At 39.1% G+C, this 22,209-nt stretch overlaps 1 protein-coding gene across 3 annotated transcripts in view; it reads right to left on the bottom strand.

Moving 5' to 3' along the window:
- LOC146394232 (multiple epidermal growth factor-like domains protein 11) overlaps positions 1–22,209 on the bottom strand; it is a 243,083-nt gene that overhangs the window by 163,973 nt on the left and 56,901 nt on the right. For all 3 annotated transcript variants that reach the window (XM_084922899.1, XM_084922887.1, XM_084922893.1), the window contains 2 exons: positions 21,317–21,418; positions 13,632–13,732 (listed from right to left, as the gene is read on the bottom strand). In XM_084922899.1, coding sequence (XP_084779025.1) covers positions 13,632–13,732; positions 21,317–21,418 — 203 coding nt within the window. The remainder of the gene's footprint in view (positions 1–13,631; positions 13,733–21,316; positions 21,419–22,209) is intronic.

Below are 22,209 nucleotides of genomic sequence, written 5' to 3'. Positions count from 1 at the left end.
GAAGCGAAGCCTACGTTAGTCAGGGATGCTGCTAGCACTTTGGTGAACGTGTCACCCAGCTTGCAACAAACCACTCACGGAGCATCGGGGGCTCAGTAAGTCGACCTCGGACATATTAACTGACACAATTGCCAAGTGGATTGCAACAAACTGCAGACCTGTTAATATTGTTGAGAACACGCGCTTTACATCGCTTTGGTTCCTCGTCTCAAGGACTTGAAGCCTCCCGAAGAGTGACAGAAAGAGAGAGGATAAATGTTCACAGAGCTTTTTGTTAACATGAAGGTTCAAGATGTTCCATAAACATGTTAAGTGCGTATATTTTCCCTCTTTTCTCGAGTCTGTTTGCTCATGCAAAATGAAGTAACCCTGTAATGAATCTCTTTAAACATTTTCATTGTTTGACAGCACTAATATATATTATATATGAGTGTATACTTACCTATTAGTATATAGGTTTTCAAAAAGTTGTATTTCACAGGAGAGAAGCTGTGTTAAAAGACTGAAGAAAACTATTCAAATTCTCTTTGAATTTAAGCATTTAACATTCTTTGTGTTTATTCTCCATTTACCTCATTATGTTGCATAAATGTCTGTTACAAGCTTAAATATAAAGTTGAAATAATGTAATTGCAACCAGGCTATTGGTCAAGTATTTGCAATTAATCGCAATGAATTACAGAAAATTGTGCGATTAATTTGTTAATTTTTTTTTTAAATCTATTGACAGCACTGATATTTATATATAATTGTTATAGTCCTGCCTCTGTACACCACAACAGTTGATCATAAATCAACAGATAAGTGTGTGATTAAATTGCAGACCTTAGCGCCAGCGGTGTTCCAAAAATGATTCATGAAATTTTTAAGAATTATAGCAAATGATATTATTTACTCTTTTCAGTAGAGTCATGACAAATGAAGCAGACACAATATCTGATGTTGATTCAAATTGTTGAATTTGGAGGTCATCATTAAGCTGAAAACTCAAATAAATCTACCACAGTCAGCAAAAATGTCAGAAGTGCAAAATCAACACTATAATGCAAAAAAACATGAAAACACTGACCTGCTCAGCAACATCAAAAGTCCTGAAATGTCACAGAAGACAACAAAAGTGCATGATAAAAAATGATTTTAATAGTTAAAAAATCTAAAACATCTAAATCAAACAGTGCCTTGAAGGTCTTGTGTTTTTCATCCACAGGAGTGGAGTCTTTATATTTACATGTTCGTTAGTTTGTCCTTTCTGAAAATGGAGAACTGTGTATAAAAATCGCTGTAATTCTTAGACAGCTCTTGAAAATATTTTGCAAAACCCAAACTGAAAGTTGGCACTTTAATCACATATTAAGTGTTTGTTTTACAATAGTAATAGTGGCAATAGTAAAACTGCAAAACTTGTGTTTTGCAAATATTGCGGTGGGCACTGTATATGATCAGCCTCTAGCTTCAATCTTTATGCTATCCATCATATTTTCTGAGGGCGAGAGAGATAAAATGTTCCAAATTTTAATAAGATAGCGAACAAGCGAATGCTCTTGTAATCCTCAAGCAGAGCTGATAAATCTTTAAAGAGGTGGCTAATCCTTTCATCCTGTGGGCTGAAGCAGGAATGGCTACAAGGAGGATTACATCAACCATGGGTACAGAAAGATTAATAGACATCAAATTAGCTAATCGCTACCCAATTCTTGCTATTGTTTTAGCATGAAGAGGTGGTCTTTAGTGCCCTTAAATCTGCTCCTGCAGGAAGAATGAGAGCAGAGGTATGAACAACATCAGAGTTGCAGTGGGACCAACTGTAAGGGCACACCTGACATCATCCTCCACTGCCTGATCTGTCTGCACAGCTGTCAGTAGAGCAGATTGCAACATCCCAGTGAAACAGTTTTTGTCCTGAATACAAAAAGCTGTTTTAATCTTTCTCCTCTGGTGTTCTCAACATTATATAATGTTCCTTTTTTGCAATGTTTGATTAAACATAGGGTAGATTCACATCTACCTCTTTACATGGGATTTTTAAATATTAGGGCTTGCAAAAGGAAATCTTCTGCAAGCCCTAAATTCATGGTAACTTCACTCATAAGGTACTAAAACGTCTGACAGTCTTAGCATAATGCTAAAATGCAAATCCCTAAGTAATTTGCTGGTGACATTGTAGCTGTTAAGAGGTAAAATTCAATAATTATTTTTAGATTAAAAAAGAAAAACACAGATGACACAATTTAAATGGCCCTGGCCGCTTTGCTTCTGTCTTCTTTTTAAATGACTTCAAAACTTTGACTTCATAACTTGTTTCCAATGCAGAAAATACCAAGAACCCTTTTTTTTATCCACTTCTATGAAATTATTACCATACGATTAAGGTCAAGACAGGAGTATGTCTCTGTAGTTTCTCAGTCATCGCGCTCATGGTAGTTTAAAGAGCTTCCACGAGGTTTGTTCAGTTCTTTAGTTGTTTTGTTTTTGCAATTTTTTGTACATTGCACTTTCGGCAGTCCTGTTTGTCCGTTATATATCATATGTAGCACCAGGGTCTCAGACGAAGTAAAACAGTAAAAGCCACTTGACTTGATTTGACTTGAGTTTCTTCTTTAAACTGCAGCCCGATGCTGCTTCGTTTACGGGTGTCAGTCATATTAATGTGTCTTTCCGACACACTCGCAGTCTCCTCCTCACTGCTGTCTACGGTCTCACTCACTGACTGATGATGTGCAACGCGATCTTGAAATATTGATACTTTCATTACCAGCATTTCATGTTACAGGATCATTTCCCATACGAAAATATCAATATCTCATTTGATTAAACTTTTTTCATTTAAAATTTTTTTTATTTTTAATCCTAAACATGACATGATGACAAAAGTAAACTTGGCAATTAGCAGGATAGCCGGCAATACCCTCTTAACTACAATCGCCTTCCGCCTCTCATTCATGTGCGTGCACTTTTGCTTATGACGTATCACTACCGGTAGAGGACCCGAGCTTGAGGTGTGTGTGTGTGTGCATGTATATGTGTATGTATGTGTGTGTGTATAAATAAACATTTATTAGTGTGTTTGGAATTTGATTAAAGCTTCTCTGGGCCAAAGGTCAAATTAAAAATCGTTCAGCATCTGGAAGACAGGACAGTAAGTTCTAACAAGAATGAAGAACAGGCTAAGCCAGGGAGAAATGACCCCAAAGAAAGATACAATGGCCTCAGGCAGAGATTTAAAAAGAGATTTGATTTTTTTTAAAAGCACTGCAAGAAAAGAATCATCCATAAGTTTACCTAAAAAGGTATTGTATGTAACCTTATACTATCTCCTGCACAGAATTACATGTTTATCTGAGAGATAAACTGGACATAAAAACAGAGCCAACAAAAGAGCCAGGAAACATAGGGAAAGCCCCCAACTCAAATCAAACGCTCCCCTTTCTTCTTCTTCTTCTTCTTTCAATTAGCTCAAGCTGCGTATATCACACAACAAAAGACCTGTCCCAGGATGTTAACGTTAGCAGACCAGGCAGCCATGTTTTTGTAGTTAAGAGCTAAGAATTAGCTTCCGGCATTCCAACTACAGCCAATGGGAGAAAAATGCTGTGTGTGTGTGTGTGTGTGTGTGTGTGTGTGTGTAGAGTGGGAAGGTGGAGGATGTAGTGTCACACAATGGAGTCAATGGGTATTTGTCTAGGCCATGCAGGAGAGACTAATAAAGTTGTTTACAAGTAGATGTTGAATAAAAGACACAATATACTCGTCTTTGTGCCCCCCTCCCCTTCAGGGAATCTCTTTCACGGCTTTTCATCAACAAGAAAAGATAACACTGTGCTATAGAGTTTCCCATCTGGGGTGGATAATTGGGTTCTTTTACCGAATAAATGCGGGTGTCCAGAAAAATACAAAGCATGGTCACTGAAATTTTCTTTTGTTAATGTTCGCATTGTTGTGGACGTGTTTGAATGTTTTGAATGTTCTGAGTTACAAATTCGTTTAATTGTACATTTTCAGGATCTCACTTCTATATACAGTTCGATGGTTACTAAGAAGGTGTAAATGCTGCTTTGCATTCTTGCAGTTTTTAAGCACACAGGCAGGCAGTAGTAGTAGTAGTTCAGCTCACTCTGGTCATGTGAGCTGAAGATTAATAATAAAACTAGAAGAAGTGCATTTCCACTGCAATAAATACTCTGCCTACTCCTCTGCTGCTTCATTGTATGAGCAAGTATCAATTAACATCAATCAATGATGAAAACCTCATTTTTAATTGTGGTACATGAATAAAAAAAACCCAAAAAGCCAGTAAAACTGCTTGTGCTGCTAATGAAAAAGCTTATTAGTTCATTATATCTAAACTGATTTGTCTAACTTCAATAGCTTTTCATGCATTTTCATTGTTAACAGTCTTCATATTACCACAGTTTGCAAATACTGTGTGTAATTAATATGTACCAATTTTAATGTCATAGTAGTCATTTTTGTAATGTATGTTCTGTACTATACAATAGTCTTAAGCCACAATTCATGACTTAAAAGAACCTGGTCCCTGAACACCAGCTGCATAGAAGAAGAACCTATTTTAAAATGTACCTAATTATTTTGTTGCATCATTTCTTTAGTTGAATCTGTTAAAAATGTCAAAGACAGTGTGATGGGCGTATGGTATATTTACACTAACAACAGGGTTCACGAAGGGCTTCAACTTGACAAATCTTAACATAGTGTGGAGTGTTTTCTTAAACAAAACTGAGGAAGCTGAACAATTGAAGACATAAGAAGACGCACCATGTCAAATATATATATATATAGATGAACAGTATCTGAAAGACACCCTCAAGAAAGAGGAATTTCAGGTTTCAGTAGTTTGTAGTTGTTAGTTTCCTTTTGTACTTTATGTTGGAGGACTAGCTGCCCATTGCTTCAATCTGATCCTTGCTGACTTAATTCTTGGCAAACCAGTGGTTGGAGGACGAGGAGCCCACTCTGGGTCCCCCTCCACCAACTCCCAGGAACAGATGTTGTAGTCGTCATCCTGGTCCTGATGAGACTGTGAACCCTGTGCATCCCAAGCCTCCAGAGAATCCAAAGCCTGCCACAGAGTCTAGGGTCAGCAACCTTTAACACCCAAAGAGCCATTTGGACTCGGTTTCCACGCAAAAGAAAACACTGGGAGCCGCAAATACTTTTTGACATCTAAAATCAAGATAACACTGTATATATTGTTTTTTCCCTTTATGCTTTGTGAACAACTAAGGTGTGTTGCTTATGAAATCCTTGAAGTGCTAATGAGAAAATTACATTTTATTTATGTAATTAACACATTTTGAACTCGAAGAAATATAACAAAAGGAAAGCTGAACTAAAATGATCCAGCAAACAAAAACTGTTGTGAGCCACCCTCATATCGTCTTTGGGCTTTTGGAGCCTTGACCTGACTTTTAAAAAATAATTGGAAAAAAAGCACTATGCTGCTGAAAGATGAAAAATAGATATTTGCAAAATTCTGCCTAAATATGTATTTTACCTGGTTAATGTGTGTGGCGGGGCGTGGTCTGCAGCGCCGCTGCAGGGGAGGCGGACGCACCTGAGCGGCACCCGCAATCACGCCTCGCCGCCTTAACGTCTGTGCTCTCTCTGCTGTTGTGTTGGTGTGTGTCGGGCTGTGAGCTGCAAAGCTACAGCCGGCTGTGTGCGTACAGCAACCGTGTGTGAAAAGTGGTCAATAAAGAGATGCTGAAAAGCTTGTTCATGCAAACATCGTCGGGTCTGCCGTGATATGTTTACAATGGGACTTCTGCTCCTGAACCTCTGCACACAGCGTCTGCAGATCGGGGCTGTACGAAGTCACTTTCATCTTTAGGCAGGACTGTAAGCTGTCGTCTGTGAGGCGTGAGCGGTGTTTGTTTGTAACATAGTTCACGGTGGAGCTGCTGACATAATGTGGATCCGAAGGTCCATAATTGGCCTACCTGGGGTTGAAAGTCTCGATAAATGCAGGCGTTTCGTACACCGGCTTCCGCGAGTGTGACGCTTATTTTGAGCGATGAAAAAATAATAGAATATAATTATATTTTTATATTTCAATATCACAATAATCTTCCAATTTAGAACTACAAGTTAAAAAAGAACTAACATAAATAAAATACACTTCAGCTAAATACTTCTAATTTATTTTCCCAAACCACGCGGAGCCGCAGTATAAGCACTAAAGAGCCGCAGGTTGCCGCCCCCTGACCTACACAGTCGGACGTAGTTAAAAACATATTAGGCTGAACGCTCTTTAAAATTGCAGAGGACTGGAAAATAAAATAATGGGCTCTTGATTTCTGCAAAGTCAAAGAAATGTGACTTTTGACTGTTGCTGACTGAATGATTGAATTCTTCAGTGTTTTGATTACACACTGCTTTTCATTCTTTAAATAGTAACTTTAATACATGCGTAGCAGGTATAGTCTATTTCTGGTACTGGGAAAATCATGGAGAAAGACTGATCGTATTTAAGATCAGTACATTAATTAATGGCTTGTAGTCTTGAAGTTAACTCAAAAAGATCACATCATGTTTGCTCTTACTGCACTGGTAGTGTGTTTGGGATCATTGTGATGAAAGAAAAGTCAAACTCATGTGAAGAGCACTCAGAGAGCGCTGTTCCCCTCAGAGGGGGAACATGATGTTTTATGATGCCTGTTATTGTGTCATTGTGACTCTGTATTTAAAAAATGTAAAGTGTGCTATACACCTCTTTCTGTGCCTTTTCATGTGACATATTAGTCGATATGGTTTCTAATTTTTTCAAGCTCAACTCTGAGCTTTAGCACTAACAATGAAGGTCAAGCCAACCTAGGTACTCATGTCCCCCAAGGCCTATTATATTGTTGTGAAGTTTGTCGATGTGCCATAAAAAATTATGGTTAACAGAGTTTTTACTGATTTTCACGTAGGAACTTGAACAACACCTGATTTTATTAAATCAGCTCGAGCTATTATTGGTATCTGCCATCACACAAACTTTGAAAATGATATGTTGGAGTGACAGTTAGACTGCTGTTGGAGGTTATGTATGGGAATTTCAGGAGCAGGACCACACCTCCAAACACGCTCCTTCCGGCTGTCATCTATATGGGTTCCCCCAGTTCTGCAAGCTGATCATTCTCGCTCGCTCCCTCCTTCCTCTCCATTCTTCAACTTCTTCACTTCTATTTAGTACATGGGGATCTGCCAGTCCCCTTCGAGGCCTTCCCCAAACCGCAGCTCAATTCATGTCAAAGCATTGACTTTTACCTACTAAAACGCTGTCAAACTTAAAATGAGGACGTGGGCCCAGCTAGTGAAACAAAAAGACAGACGAACAGATAAACTGACCCAATTTTTTTCTACTTTCAATGTGATTTATTCAGCTTCTGTTGTGTTTTCTGTGCTTTTGCAGCATTTTTCTATCATAGTCAGCCTCTGGTCTGTGTCTGTGTTTTTATTCCCAAAGTCAGAGACGTTCTCTGCTCTTTAGTTTGAAGACTTTTCCACTCCCCGGTTGGATCACCTTGTCTAATCACCCCAGTCAGTTGAAGTACAAAATAGACCAGCTCAGCCACTCAGACTTTACCAGCTTATCAGCTTGCTCCTTGTGGCAAACAGACCAGTCTCTTGGCTTATTTTGTAAACTACTGTCTTTGTTCCTTGTTCCAGTTTGTACCTCTGTCAGTCACAGGAGTTGACTAAACCCACCTTCTTCCATACAACACTGGAGATCTCTCACCATACCTGGTACCATCATAAGCTCCAAGTTGTTCTGTGTGTGGGTTTAATAAAGAATGTGCACCTGGGTTTCACTCTCTTGCCTTCGGTTTAGACACTCATAACACTTTTTCATTTCAATTTTCAACTGCAGAAGGAAGCTTGACGCTAGTTGACAGAAGTTGAGGAAGGATTACTATTCGGTTATGGTTTACACCAGCGGTCTCCAACCTTTTTTGCGCCACGGACCGGTTTATGCCCGACAATATTTTCACGGACCGGCCTTTAAGGTGTCGCAGATAAATACAACAAAATAAAACTAGTACCGGTACCGAAAAAAAGAAGATTTATTCATAACACACGTGAAAAGACCCAGGAAAACTGAGTTAACGATAAAAACGATAACAAAATAACGCTGAAAACCGATAAAAACCCTGAAAACCATACATTTCACACCTGAGCCCCAACTCTCACGGCCCGGTACCAAACGACTCACGGACCGGTACCGGTCCGAGGCCCGGGGGTTGGGGACCACTGGTTTACACGCTGGTGTTGTTCTGTGTGTTTGGGACTGCTATATTCTTATATATATATTAATTTTAAATAATTTCCCTTTGTGGTGGGGCGTGGTCTGCGGTGCCGTGTGGACGCACCTGCACGGCATCCGCAATCACGCCCGCCGTGTTAAAACACGGGGACTCGGGGGTTGGTGTAGTGTTTGTGGTTCATGTGCGGCTGGCAGCCTGTGAGCTGCAGCCGCAGCAAATAAAGATGGCTCGAAATAACGATATGTGGTCCCGCCGTGCCTTATTCGCGCCACACCCTTTTTTGAGTTTCTGTTAGAGAACCGTTTAACCAGTTTTATTACTTTTAGTATTTTATACTTTTTATTCAGTGCTACCTTAACTGTATATTTGTTTTTATTTCTGGGGAAATTACATTAAATGTTTCATAGAATTGTCTTTGCTCCCAGTCTGTTCTTTACACTGCTCTCTCCTCCTTACAACTAAAAGTTAATAAATTAAAGAGCATTGTCAGGCCTTTTAAATCTAGGTCACATTGTTGTTAACAGTAATTCTGCCACTAAGCTTGGCTTTGTCTTTACCAGTTGGCCACAGGTACACAAAATTAAGTCACTGCATTCTGTTCATCCTGGTGAATACTGCATGGCTTTAGTGGAGAAAAAATATTTTAGAGTAAAATTAGAAATTCAGTTTATATATTTTATTTATTCCAGAACAAATAAGCAGTTTTGTTTTGCCATGGTTCCCCCAGGATTTATAAACTTTCCCACAGCGATGGCACTCTAATGCCCCTTTGAGGACCCGGTTATTCTGCGGCCTTTGCTTGTTCACACTGAACTAAAGAAAGCTGTATATAGTAGTGCCACACTGCATGCAAATGGAAACAAGGCCATTTTAAAACCCCTGTGGAGATTATGAAGAATGCTTTGCTGATTACAACACTGTGAGGTTGCAACTTTTTACCCAGATTAATCAAAACATGTGAACACAATTCAATAAAAGCCTTTTAATAGCATTTTAATCATGAAAAAATGTAAAAACACGAAGGATTTCAGTTGATTCATTGTCTGAACACACTGTCAGACGTGATAACATAAATAGATGTGTGACAGAACCAGGAGAGCATGTTGTGTGATTCTTCTTTAACAATTAAGAGCAGAAGCTTAATGAGACTGGATTCACACTTAAATAAAGAATCGTGCACATGTAGATCTGAAAACAACATCTGTTGTTTCATCTGCTCAGTTTAATTGTTTGTTTGTTTTTAACTGATTTAAGAGCGGTTATTTACTTTGACTGGCAAAGTTTGAGCTTCAGACAGAAATAATTGTGTAATGGACTGTTCCCATGAAGCGGGGAACACAACTAGATGATAAGGCCAATCTTTTACACACATACTGAATGAAGGTTCTCTTCAACTTGAATGCAAAATAATTTGATCCACCTGATGAATTCACCCAAATGACCAAAGACAACTAACAACATAGCTCTGAAAACAGTTTCGATTTGCAGTTTTCAGAGCTGTCTGATGTCTAAAGAAACATTTTGTGTTTGCAGTTTGTTTGAGATTTTGCTCAGTGTCTTTTTTTTTCTTTTACCAGGTTTCCTTCCATTTACAGAGATTCACAGCTGCTTGTGGTCACACTTTGGGTAGAAATAGATTGACTTTGTTACAGAGCTCGACTGATCTTCATTTTGACAGCAGATATAGGTAACTGTGAAAAGATAACTACTGAGATTGAACGACTGTTCCACAAGGTACACTGCAATTTTAACAAGCCTGTATACTTTGTGCGTGCATCAAGTGGAAAAAGTTTGAAAATAACAATGCACATGACAGGAAAATGGTTTTGTTTGTCACTGAGACGTTATGCATAACACATGTTCTCTTGCGGTTGGAATATTAAGGAGAAAGCGCTGTCTGATAACAAACAAACACTGTTAAATACATTTTTGGTTTTGATCAACCACAGTGTGTCTTTGTTGGGTTTTTATAGCATCTATATTTTGTGTCTAAGAAGAAACTAGCAGGAAAAATGTGACACATGTTCAGTCATTTATGTGGACTATAATCACTGATGGGAATTTATAAGAATTGTGATTTCAATATCGATATCACTTATCGACTCGATTCGTTGTTGATTTTCTTATAAATTCTCATTGGGTTTTTAAAGGTCATGTATTAAACAGAACGCTTTTCTTTAAAGTAATGCAGTATGTGACTTAGTTATTCACTGGAGACAGTAATTCATTATACTAGTCATTACATTGCTTTTACATCATGTTTCTCTGTAAAATGATATGAAACACACGGTCTCATAATTACCAATTAACAATATAAACCTAGAGGCCCCACACACCAACACAAATTATTAGGACAAACGTGTGATCGTTCTATGAGTATTTGGGTATGAACACAAAGCCGTCAGCACAAAGCAAAGATGAAAACCAACACAAAGAGTGTAAACTCGTCACCACAGTGACTCTACTGTAGAAAAATGAGCAGAGCCTGCAGTCTGACTGCTCATCACTACTTTTATTACCCGGTTACTTAGTGTCAGTATGCTCAGCTTTAACGGCACTCTGGGTTCTTGGCTAGCTTAATACCTTTGTGTTAGCATGTTAGCAGTTGTTTCTGTCCTGGATGAAGTTTGCATTTTGCTGTGTGCATCCGTTTGTGCAGTAAAATAAATTAAAATATAATAAATAAAAATAAATCATGTCCATATCGACGCAGTAGACCGTGGAACCCAAAATGCTGGATTCAGAAACAGAGATTTAACTTAGGGCGCAGCTTTATTGCTGGAGAAACTCTTCATAGCAGTAAACGTGACAAAAACAAACCAAAACCACAAATGCAGGACTAAAACCGGAGAACAGGAACCTAGAAACTAAGAATACTCAGCAGGAGACACAGCACAAAGAGGGTATAATGCAATGCAGAGCAGGGGATGACAGAGGACTGTAATACAAGACGGAGTAATCACGAAATGGGAGACAGAAGGGAAACACAGCTGGTACTAATTACCCAGACGAGACGGGGAACAGAGGCTGAACACAGAGCAGGACTGTCAAAATAAAACAGGAAGCATGCGGCAGACACAGACTAGACACTGAACAGAGGGAACACCGAGTACAAGGACAGGAAGGACATGAGACATGACTGACTGGGGAACAAGAGAATAAACACGAGGGGAGAACTAAACCTAAGAACTAGAAATCACAAACCCAGGAGAACTAGAGCTCTAGAAATACAAAACAGAAACCAAAACCCTAATATTCATGAACCATGATGAGATCAAAAATAAATGTACAAAACTCAAAACACTGGGTCACCGACCCAGGACCATGACATGTCACAGCTAAATGGTGTGACATGTCTGTTAAACACAAAAATGCACACTTGTGAGTAGGGATGGGAATTGATAAGATTTTCACGATTCCGATTCCATTTTCGATTCTGTTTAACGATTCGATTCTTTATTGATTCTTATTTTTAAAAAAGGAGAACACTAAGGTCGATTAGCTTAGAACTTTGTTTTTTATCTTCTCTTTGAACAAGATAGAAATTTAGGAGTAACATGGCCTTACAAACCCAACAGTGAGATCTTAAGAGATCCACAGCCTACGGCTCTTCAATGGGGTGTCACAGGGTCCCCGGGGAAAAAAATTGTAAATGTAAAATAATAAAATAAATACTCTTCTGTAGCAATAACAAAGTATAACATAAATTATTCTGTAGCAATTACACAAGAATATCCCGTAATGTCCCTGCCTACAATTAAACACATTCACTTACAGAAAATCATCTGCTGTGGCAAATGGGTTCAAACCTTTGACCACAAACTGAGTCACTGCTCGGTGACATTCGTCTATCCTGGCCTGAAAGGAGACGCTACCGGTAGACTGCAGCGAGAACTGCCAGCATCTGAGCCAGACTCTGTCTCTCTCATCATGGTCACCTAAACGCACAGTAATGGCAGGTTTTGTAATAAGGCAGATCGTGCTAACATAATATGCACTGTTAGTTGATTATTTACCTGCCGCATTAACGGGAGAGGACGTGCAAACGTTACCGCTGCTGCTGGGTTGAGATTCACGAGTCCGGAGCGGAATTAAAAACACGACATTCATTTAAGGTCATCGCGTGTTTTGTGAGCAAATGCTTTTGCATATTCGTAGTGTTTCCTCCCTTAAATGAAACATCTACTTTTCAAGTATTGCAAGTTGCCCTGTTGTCATCCGTTCTCGTAAAGTAAAACCAAACTTTTGAGTGTTTAAGCCGCTTAGGCGCCGTGTTTCCTGCCAGGTAAATGACGCTCCGCAACGTGGTGACGTCATTCGAGGTGACTGGAATCGATAAGGGAATCGTTTGCAAAAATGGCAAACAATTCAAAGGAATTGAAACAGTGGGAACCGGTTCTCAACAAGAACCGGTTTTCGATACCCATCCCTACTTGTGAGCTAGGTTGTTTACAGACCTGGAGTATTTTGTCTGTTTATATCAAAGTGGTTCATTTTCACCCTTGGTTTGATTCATTTGTGTAGCTATGAACAAAGTAATTGCACTTAGGTCCAGACCAAACAAACCGGATAGTCTTGGTACAGTTTTATCTGGACTCCAGAGCAATTCGTTTACAGCGTGAACGTAACCCAACCTTGATCTTCACCAACTAACAGGTCTGCATTACAAGTTTGAGCTAAAAAATGCCTCATAGTCATGCATGCTTTACATTCTCGATGTGGATAGGTGCTGTAGATGTGCAAAGGACTGTATGAAGCAGCCGTCTAATGAACGTACATTCGCTGTGTTCTCCAATAGTTAAGAGCTCACCAACTTCTTCCTCTATTTACTTTTGTTGCTCCCACCCCAGGCGCATCTGCCCAGTGAGCAGACTGAACATTGTCATGTGGTTTGTAGTAATGAGTTGACAAACTCATTAACTGATTCGGGCAGGATTAAACAAACTATAGGTGTGAAAACACTCTCAGACGTACAAGGGAGCTGGGGATCAAACCAGGAGAACAAAATAAGTCTAAACAAGTCCAACAGTGACATTTATTTGGTGAGAAAAAAGTTCATCACAGTGTTCAGGTTACTGAAAGAGGACCTATTAATAGTTAAAATGGAGTTCTTCGTTCCCACTGTCACCTAAGCGCTTGCCCATAGGGGGTCATATCATATGTTGAGTTTTCTTCTTGGGTCTTTTATGTATGATTATAGGACCTTTACCTTACAATATAAAGCACTTTGAACCATCTGTTGTTGTGATTTGATTGTAAAAATAAAACTGAATTGAATTTAATCCGTTTGAGGTAAAGTGATTTACTCCGGTTGTAGAAAAGACACAAAGGCTAAAATGGTGTTAAGGAATCTGCAGGACTTACGAACACACAGTTCTCCACTTTCATAGAAGCCTGGACAACACTGAGAGCGTCGTCTGTACATGGTCCTTACACCTCTCCTATAGGCGGTCTTGTAGCTGATCCTGTGTAAGTGACATAAACACAGTAAAGGTATTAATGTTAAAAGATGTGTGGCGCTGACCACACTGATGTATAAAACAAAAAATGTAAGCTTGCAATGAATTATTTTCACAACAACAGAAAGTGATTGTGTGAATGCACTTTCACCAGAGCATCCCACAACAAGCCTTTGAACATGTCATCACTCAGCATTGTCACTCAAAGGTTGCTTAAGAACACAGTAGTCACTGCACTTATAAAGGAGCAGCACTTAAATGTTTTGGGGAGTTTCTCCACTCGTTCAAGGACAAGGATGTTTTCTAATATTTCAGTTTAAGCTAAATGAATCAGCTCTTAGATAAACTAAACTAATGGCTACAAAGCTTGATGTGGTCATCAAAGCTGATATGCCAACAGTTGCTCATCAGAATGACTCAAGCATTGTGCCACTGTTTGTGTTACATTCAACCAATGTTGGGGAGTAACAGAATACATGTACCGACGTTACGTATTTACAATAATATGAGTAACTGTATTGTGTTACAGTTACCGTTTAAAAGGGTGATCATTAGAATACGGTTACTTTGTTGAAATAAGTGGATTACAAGGTGTTCTTGTCCGTTTCCTATGTTAGGCTATCCTCTGTCTAATTTTGGTAATTTCACGCATTGCCGTAAACCCAAACAAAAGACAAAATAAGAGGCTCTAATGCAAGCTTCCTGTTAATTTTGGTGGCGTCAGTTACACAATAGACCTGGAGCCAGCACAACAGAGCCAGCACTGACTGTGCAATGCAAACTCTGTTTGTCAGCAACCGAGCTGCTCTCAGCATCAAGAGACTCCAACCTAAAGAAACATCTGGAAGTAAGTTCTTTTTTAAAAACTAATGTTAGCCTACTGCAGCTAGCTTGTTTTAGTTGTCGTAGCAACCTGGGTTATTTGCCACTTCAGTATCTTTGATGTACTATTGCTGTGTGATGTATTACTATTACTGAAGTAACATCATTACTGACGTTAGTTCCAGTGATAGGAATAACGGCGTTACAAGTAACGGCGTTACTAACGGCGTTACTTTTTTCAGTAGCGGGTAATCTAATTACTATTCCTATCGTTACAACGCCGTTAGCGTTAACAAGAAAATGCGGTGCGGTTGCTTTACTATTTTTCAACTAACAGACGGTTGAAGCTGTGTTCAGCTTATATCAGTTGCACGGAAGTAGCTGTAAGTAATCTGGGCGCTACAGCTTTAAGCAGCTGCGCACGCTCCCGCGGGCAGCAATCACTTTCTGGCAGACGATAACGTTTTGACACAACACCTGGAGCTAAGGGGGCAAAATAATCGCATGAGTGCTGCTGTTTGACTGAATAAAGTAGTCGTGGTAAGCCAATCACATGACCACTTTAAGATGACAAAGCAACAAGGTGATATATACCAGTTTTTAAATTGTGCTGATAGGCCACGTAAAACCAGAGTCATGATAAACAATATATACGCATGTTTTTCCTCAATAGTTTCGCCACGTTTAACGTCTAAGGACAGCACAGCGAGCACTCTCTGCTTATGAGCAAAAAATAAAAAAACAAAACAAAAACCAGCCCTTTCGTTTTGGTGGAAAAATGCACCATGTGGACCAATCAAAAACTGATATGGAAACATGACATTTGGTTGTTTAGGAAGAGGGGGACGTTTCAGGAGTGACGGCGAGAGAGAGAGAGAGAGAGAGAGAGTTTTGAGATGTGAGAGATTTGTGACGTTTAGCGTGTTTGGAGTGTGTACTTAATGTGTTGTCTTGTGTAGTTAAGTTCAAGTTCAAATTTTATTCGCCACATGCAGTGGCAGGTTGCCCTGCAGTGGAATGAACCCGCCCCCCGACCTTACACATACAACACAGACATCACATGGGGATACAAGTCAGAGAACTGTTGCATTACAGAAAAAACACTGAAATGTACACTACAATGGGAAAGTACAAGAGGAAAAAAAGAGACCTCTACTCATGCTGGGCTACAGGAGGACAACATGAGAACAGGAAACAAAAAAAACTCCTCTGCACAGAAAGCACATAAATGTCCACAGCACAACATAGAGCACGTGACCAGCAACAGGGTTGGGTAGGGGATAAGGAGTAATCCCAGGCAAAGACAGCAGCCATCCTGCCACTGCGCCGTGTCTCCAGCGCGGGCCCAGACCCGCCTCGTGTTCCCAGGAGGCAACAAGCATCGAAGGCATTGGAAGGGGAGGGGGATGTGTGAGTGCTTATCAGTGTAAGTGTATGTGTGTGCGTGTCCATAGTTCAGCTGAGACAGTGTCCTTCACCCTATCAGGCTAAGTAAACAGTCTGCTAGCCAAACCAGGTGGCCTTGCATGGGATGGGAAGAATAGTCAACACACAGTCGTTATCAGGGAGTTTTTGTTCGGCTCCAGCCGTGGGGCCGTGCAGCTGGCGCCGTGGTGTCCGCATGTTGATGTTGTCAATTTTCTTTTTATGCGAGCAGCTCAGAAGAGAAGAATTTCAAGCTGTTCTTAACACTCCGACACTGGTCTCTCAATCTCCCGTTGGAGAGCCGCAGGCCTCCCCATGATGGTATCAAACTTCTGTTCCATGGTGTTATCATTCTTTTGATTCTGAGACCCCACAACTGCAGTGAGCCATTCTGCGATGTGATCCAACTTTCGCTCAAGGGTCTCATTTTGAGCAGGCCTCTCTCTGATGTATCCCAATATACGCTCAATGTTGTTATTTTGAGTCTTCACGGCAGCCGTAAGCGTCTCCAAGGTGTTAACCACACTGCGTTCGTTGTGAGAGGTCGCGCCTCGTCCCGTCGCTTCGATTCCAGCGGTCAGCCTTGGGGGGGTTTGAACAGCCGGTTCCGCTCTCTTATTTCTTCGATAAGTCAGGGCCAAGCCAGCTCCGATCAGCAAGAACCCTGTTATCATGGTTCCGAATAGGTAGATATCTTCAGCGTCCTCGATCGACAGTCCCGCCAGGCACATGACCCTCCAGTTCTGCCACCCATCCATCGTGTATCCGGCAGGGAAAGTTCCTCCAGGACAGTCGGGCTCTCCCGAGCCCAGACTCCTCGTTGAGAAAAGGGTGTCAATAGCAGTTAGTGTGTAGTGTTGTGGATAGTTTTGTGTTGTGGGTCAGAACAATGAGGCGACTGCTGTGAATACATGAAAATAATAATTAGAATGTAATGTGTTAAATTTGCTTAGATGAGAGGGTCCAGCAGTAGATCAGATAAATAGGAAAGGATTTGTCTGTGTGTTTCAGTTTGGCTTAGCTGTAGCCTGAGAGTGTGTGTAATTGTCTAGAGAGAAAGGAATTTATGGACACTGGGGTCTGGTGTCATAAAAAGAGACAGGAAACTACAGTTGGGGATTGCTGATGCTGATGCTTGTACCTTTAATAAAAGTTCATAATTGTTATAACTTAGAAGCAGGTTTGCAGGAGACTCTCCACCTTATCTGTAAATGTAAAACAACAAGAGGCCAACGGCCCAGTGGATGCAGAGTGGGGGTCTCACTGTTTGTAATATGTTAACTCTGTTTTCTATGTTGTGTAGAGGAATTTGGTTTAGCTTGGGCGAGTTTACTTTTATGACCCCCCAGGAAGTCACGTATACAGAGACACACACAGTGCTTTAACTGTTACGACACACCCAGACCTACATGCACACTCACTCACGTACACACACATACACACGGGTACGCGCACACACTCACTCACGTGCTCGTGCATACACACAGACACACAGAGTTTGCAGCACATCATGGTGGTTTTATGATTGGGTCATTTCTATAAAGCTGACTGTAACTAACAAAGAGGTGGAAGATCTGCAGAGGGACACACATCTCTCTTCTAGAAGATGCATGCTTAAATGAAGATGAATAAAGGTTTTGTGAAATGACTACTGAGTCCGGTGCCGTCTCTGGATGCTTCGAGGAATAAAAAGAACCGGGGTGAAACTGATTTCCTAACACTGCTGAATGAAAACAGGAGGAGTGAAACACCTGCTGCTGTCAGACCTGCAGGTATCAGGCTGTGATGTTCTCCTTTATAGTGGACAGAAATTATTTTTTTGGAGTGGCACAAATAATTTGTGTGGCATCTTATTGAATGCACACAGCAAAATCTCCAGTGTTAAATTAACACTAGAGAGTGTCTATATGGGTCCACACCTCTGAGTGTTAAATACAACACTGTTGAGTGTTAAATTAACACTTTTGACAGTGTTATATGTTTAAAAGTAACCTAGTCAGTTTTGAAGATTAACAATGGCTAACACTGAGCAGTGCTGATTTTCTAAGACTGGAATATTTCTAACATTTTGAGTTATTTTCCAGTGTTAGAAAATCAGCACTGCTCAGTGTTAGCCATTGTTAATCTTCAAAACTGACTAGGTTACTTTTAAACATATAACACTGTCAAAAGTGTTAATTTAACACTCAGTGTTGTATTTAACACTCAGAGGTGTGGACCCATATAGACGCTCTCTAGTGTTAATTTAACACTGGAGATTTTGCTGTGCAGAACAGCTGATTGTTCTGTAAATAGTTTGAAATGGTTATTAAAAAACGGTAAAACGTAAATGGCTGCAAATAACTTTGTTTGCAAAACTTGTGCATATGATTTTAAAATTGACAATTTATATTTGCATTTAAAGTTATGAAATATGATTCAATAAACATGGTTGTGGATGTTACAGTAAAAAATATAACTTTTGTTACTCAGATTTTATGTTTTTTGTCTGATTTTAGATAAATTGTGTTAATACAGTATGTCAAAATGAACACATGACTGTAAATTCAGACACTTGAGGTTCAATTCAGTTCAATTCAATTTTATTCATATAGCGCCAAATCACAACAAAAGTCGTGCTGGAAAGGATGATACAAGGCAAAGTAAATAGTTTCTAAAGGTGACATTTAGAGGGGAAATTAAAAGTAGTCAAAAAGGGCCAATTATACCCTGGACCTCAGAGGGTTAAACTTTTTTTTTAAAGTAAAACAATAGTTACTTTTCAAGTAATTAATTACTTTTAGAATCTTGTAACTCAGTTACTAACTCAGTTAATTTTTTGAAGAAGTAACTAGTAACTATAATTAATTACTTGTTCAAAGTAGACTTGATGGATAGCATTAACAACCTGCTAGCTGCAAATAATCATGTATAGTTCTGAAAGCAGTCTATGAGCTAACCTCAGCTAACGCCAGCTAACAATGTTAGCTCGGTGGCGAGTACCCTTCAGTAATAGTAATAAATCACACAGCAATAGTACAGTTATAAAAAGCATGACAATATATTAAGTAATCCAAAGTATTCAGAATACGTTACTCTCATTGAGTAACTTAACGGAATACGTTGCAAACTACATTTGGGGCATGTAATCTGTGATCTGTAGTGGAATACATTTTAAACCCTCCCAACACTGCATATAACCCTTTTACATACTTTTTCTGAGGTACAGAAAAAGGAACTCAGAAGATGTGATCACAAGAGCTGTGTTAAAAACAAATATCTTGCTTTGAAAGTTTTATTTTATACTGAAGTCTCACTGAGATCAAGATCAATTTAAAGAGTCCTGAAAGCAAACATGTCAGCACTTCAGTGATGGCCTTTTATTTAGCAATAGTTAGCAGAAAAAAACATTTAAAATTATACTTCAGTAGCCTATTATAGACTATTATAGTTAGTAGAGTATTATATATAAGTAGATGTGATATCTACTTATATCTAAAATGTGTTTTATATATAAAGCCATAAAGTAATGAGGTATTGACAAATGACTTAAAATGTGATTGCAGCTGTTAGAAATGTACATGTGAAGTTTAAGTAATGCAGTATTGCTGTATTTTATTTCAGTGAAAAACTAAATATCATATTTTCTATTTAAGTTGTTTCCAGCTGTAGTGGCTGTTGAATATACCTAAAGCAAATGAGGAGTGTCATTTAAATGGTGGATCCACACGAGCCAAACTACGTTCACTTTATTTTTAGGAGATACTGATCTCACGGTTTATGGTGACCACACTGGCAGATTTTTCACATAATACCAGATATTTTTGCTTGAAATAAGTGAAAAATCTGCCAATGGAACAAGTGAAAATTCTCCAGATCCAAGATGCACTGTTTAAAAACAAGTTCATATATCTCACTGAAATGTTACTCTGTAGCTGATTGTGTCACTCTGTCAGTTTAAACCCTTTTTTCAGAAAACATATAAAGTCTCTCTTTGATTCTGACTGTGCTGTCGTGTTGCTACAGCAAAGATAACTGTCACATCTAAGGTGTGTAGCATAGCATAAATCCTGTTGAATGTAAATAAAACAGTTGAATGTGTTACTATTATTACTTACCAGTATGGTAGCAATTGGTAGACAATTACTACCTAAGCCATGAATTATTGATTCAGTGACCTTCCTTAGCTCTTTGCTGCTGCTTCCAATCGTGATTCATCTTCTGATGAGTTTTAAACCCAGAAGCAACATCTGTCTCCGTATAGTCCATGTTTACAACTCAGACAATTGTCCCATAATGCAATTTGTTAGTGATATCAGAATCCTGAGCTTTGACTTATGTAGTTAACATCAGCTACAGCTAATACAATGAGTTTAGTTTTGTTTAGTTTAGTCCAGCATTGTTATTCCTGATCAAAAGAATCTGATTAAAAGTTATTTTTAAGATTGTTAAACATTGCTTAGCATTATAATCTAAATGTCACTGAAACAAACAGCTTGTCACGTCCGGTGTGGCAGACGTGTGGAGTTAGTAGAAAGGACCCAAAATGCGGCAGCTCTGGTGCAGGTGAGTATTTATTAACAGGAGTGGATACAAACAGCAATGGCAGAGGAACATGAAACTGGAACCTAAACTGGGCAGAGCTAATAAAACAAACCAGAACAAAGATGCAGGGAGCCCAAGGTAAACAACACGGAATAACGCAGACGAACCAGCAACTACTAAGACAGAAGACATGACTTAAATACACCCAGAAAAACACAAGGAGATTGCACACAGGTGGGGGACACAGCTGGGAGTGATTAACATGACGAGACCAGGGAGGCAAACCGAAAACACTCACATAAGACGCAGACCTTCACAATAAAACAGGAAACAAATACAAGCAATGACATGACACACAAACTTAACACAGACTGGGGAACACAGCACAAAGGAACATGAAACGTGAAACAGGAGAGTACAAAAAAACCCAAGATAACCAAAACCCCAGAATAATAATAATAATAATAACATAACCACAGAGTCACAGACTCCGTACCATGACACAGCTACACTGAATGAAACATTTAGGATAACTGACATGTTAGCAAAATATGTTCATTTGTCCACTGGAAAAAATGTATATATTATACTTTTAAGTCATTGATCACATTTATGAGGAAGGTTATTTAGTTGTAGCTTTCATTTCTAGTATTTTTACTTTCACAATTGTAGTCTTACAGTGAAATAATTCTTTGTATTTTTTTAGGCAGAACAAAATTAGCAGATTAAAAAGCTTCTTTTAAAATCCCTAAAATATTAAATGTTAAAGGAATTAAAACAGTAAAATACTGCAAACAAAGAGAGTTGCTTTGTGCATACCTGTGTCTCGTGCATTTGAACCAGTTGAGGATGTCGGTGCATCGGGTGTAGTAAACCTGGTCAAATGGATGGGCATAAGACTCCTGCACAGTCACTGCATAACTAGAGGAACAGGAAAAAAAACAGCTTGACAGGATGAATTTCTAACTCTGGATAAACTTTTGTCATTATCGAATACACGAATATTAAATGTAATATATTAAAATACATTTTTGTATTAACTGCAAACATCAAATATAACATAAATGTAAGTCCAACTTCACAATAGAAACCTTTTTTTTTCCTCAACTAGTCAATAATATCCAAAAGCAGGTTATTAGGATGTCAAGCACTAATCTCATTATAAATACAACGGTTAGAATAAATCAAATTTTTAAATATGAAAAATTTTTAATAGCCATTGAGTCATCTGGGGAAAAAACTTTTACTCTCCTTAAAGTTCACAACCGCTCAGGTTGTTATCAAGAAACTCATCTTCCTTACCCTCCATAGCTGGCAGCGAGCTCACTCTGTGTTTTCATTGTGTTGAACAAAGGTTACTGAACTGAGTCTAACCTTTAGCGAGAAGTCAAAGCTGTAATAATCATCAGCAGTAATATCCATTTGCACAATTCCTACTGATTACACAGAGACATTATCGATCACAGCACCTGCACTTTCTGTAGCTCTCATCAGAAACGGCATTGTGCTTTTACCCAACATACTGCTGAGTGCTGGGACCACTCAAGCAGTCACATTACCATCTCTTTGAATTTACAGCCTCGATATGTCCCCAGGAGTAAACCTTTTCCCTTTTGCATTTGATTATTGGCAAACCCTCAGCTTTGATTTGTGGCGGCAGTCCATTAGTTCACTGCAGTATTTCTTTTGTTAAATATCATTTTGAATATTGA

The sequence above is a fragment of the Perissodus microlepis genome, chromosome 1 (assembly GCF_051167445.1).
Source record: "Perissodus microlepis isolate ML-2025 ecotype Zambia chromosome 1, ASM5116744v1, whole genome shotgun sequence".
NCBI lineage: Eukaryota > Metazoa > Chordata > Actinopteri > Cichliformes > Cichlidae > Perissodus > Perissodus microlepis.
Note: the sequence above shows the minus strand (reverse complement) of the source record. Positions and strands in the feature narration are given on the sequence as shown.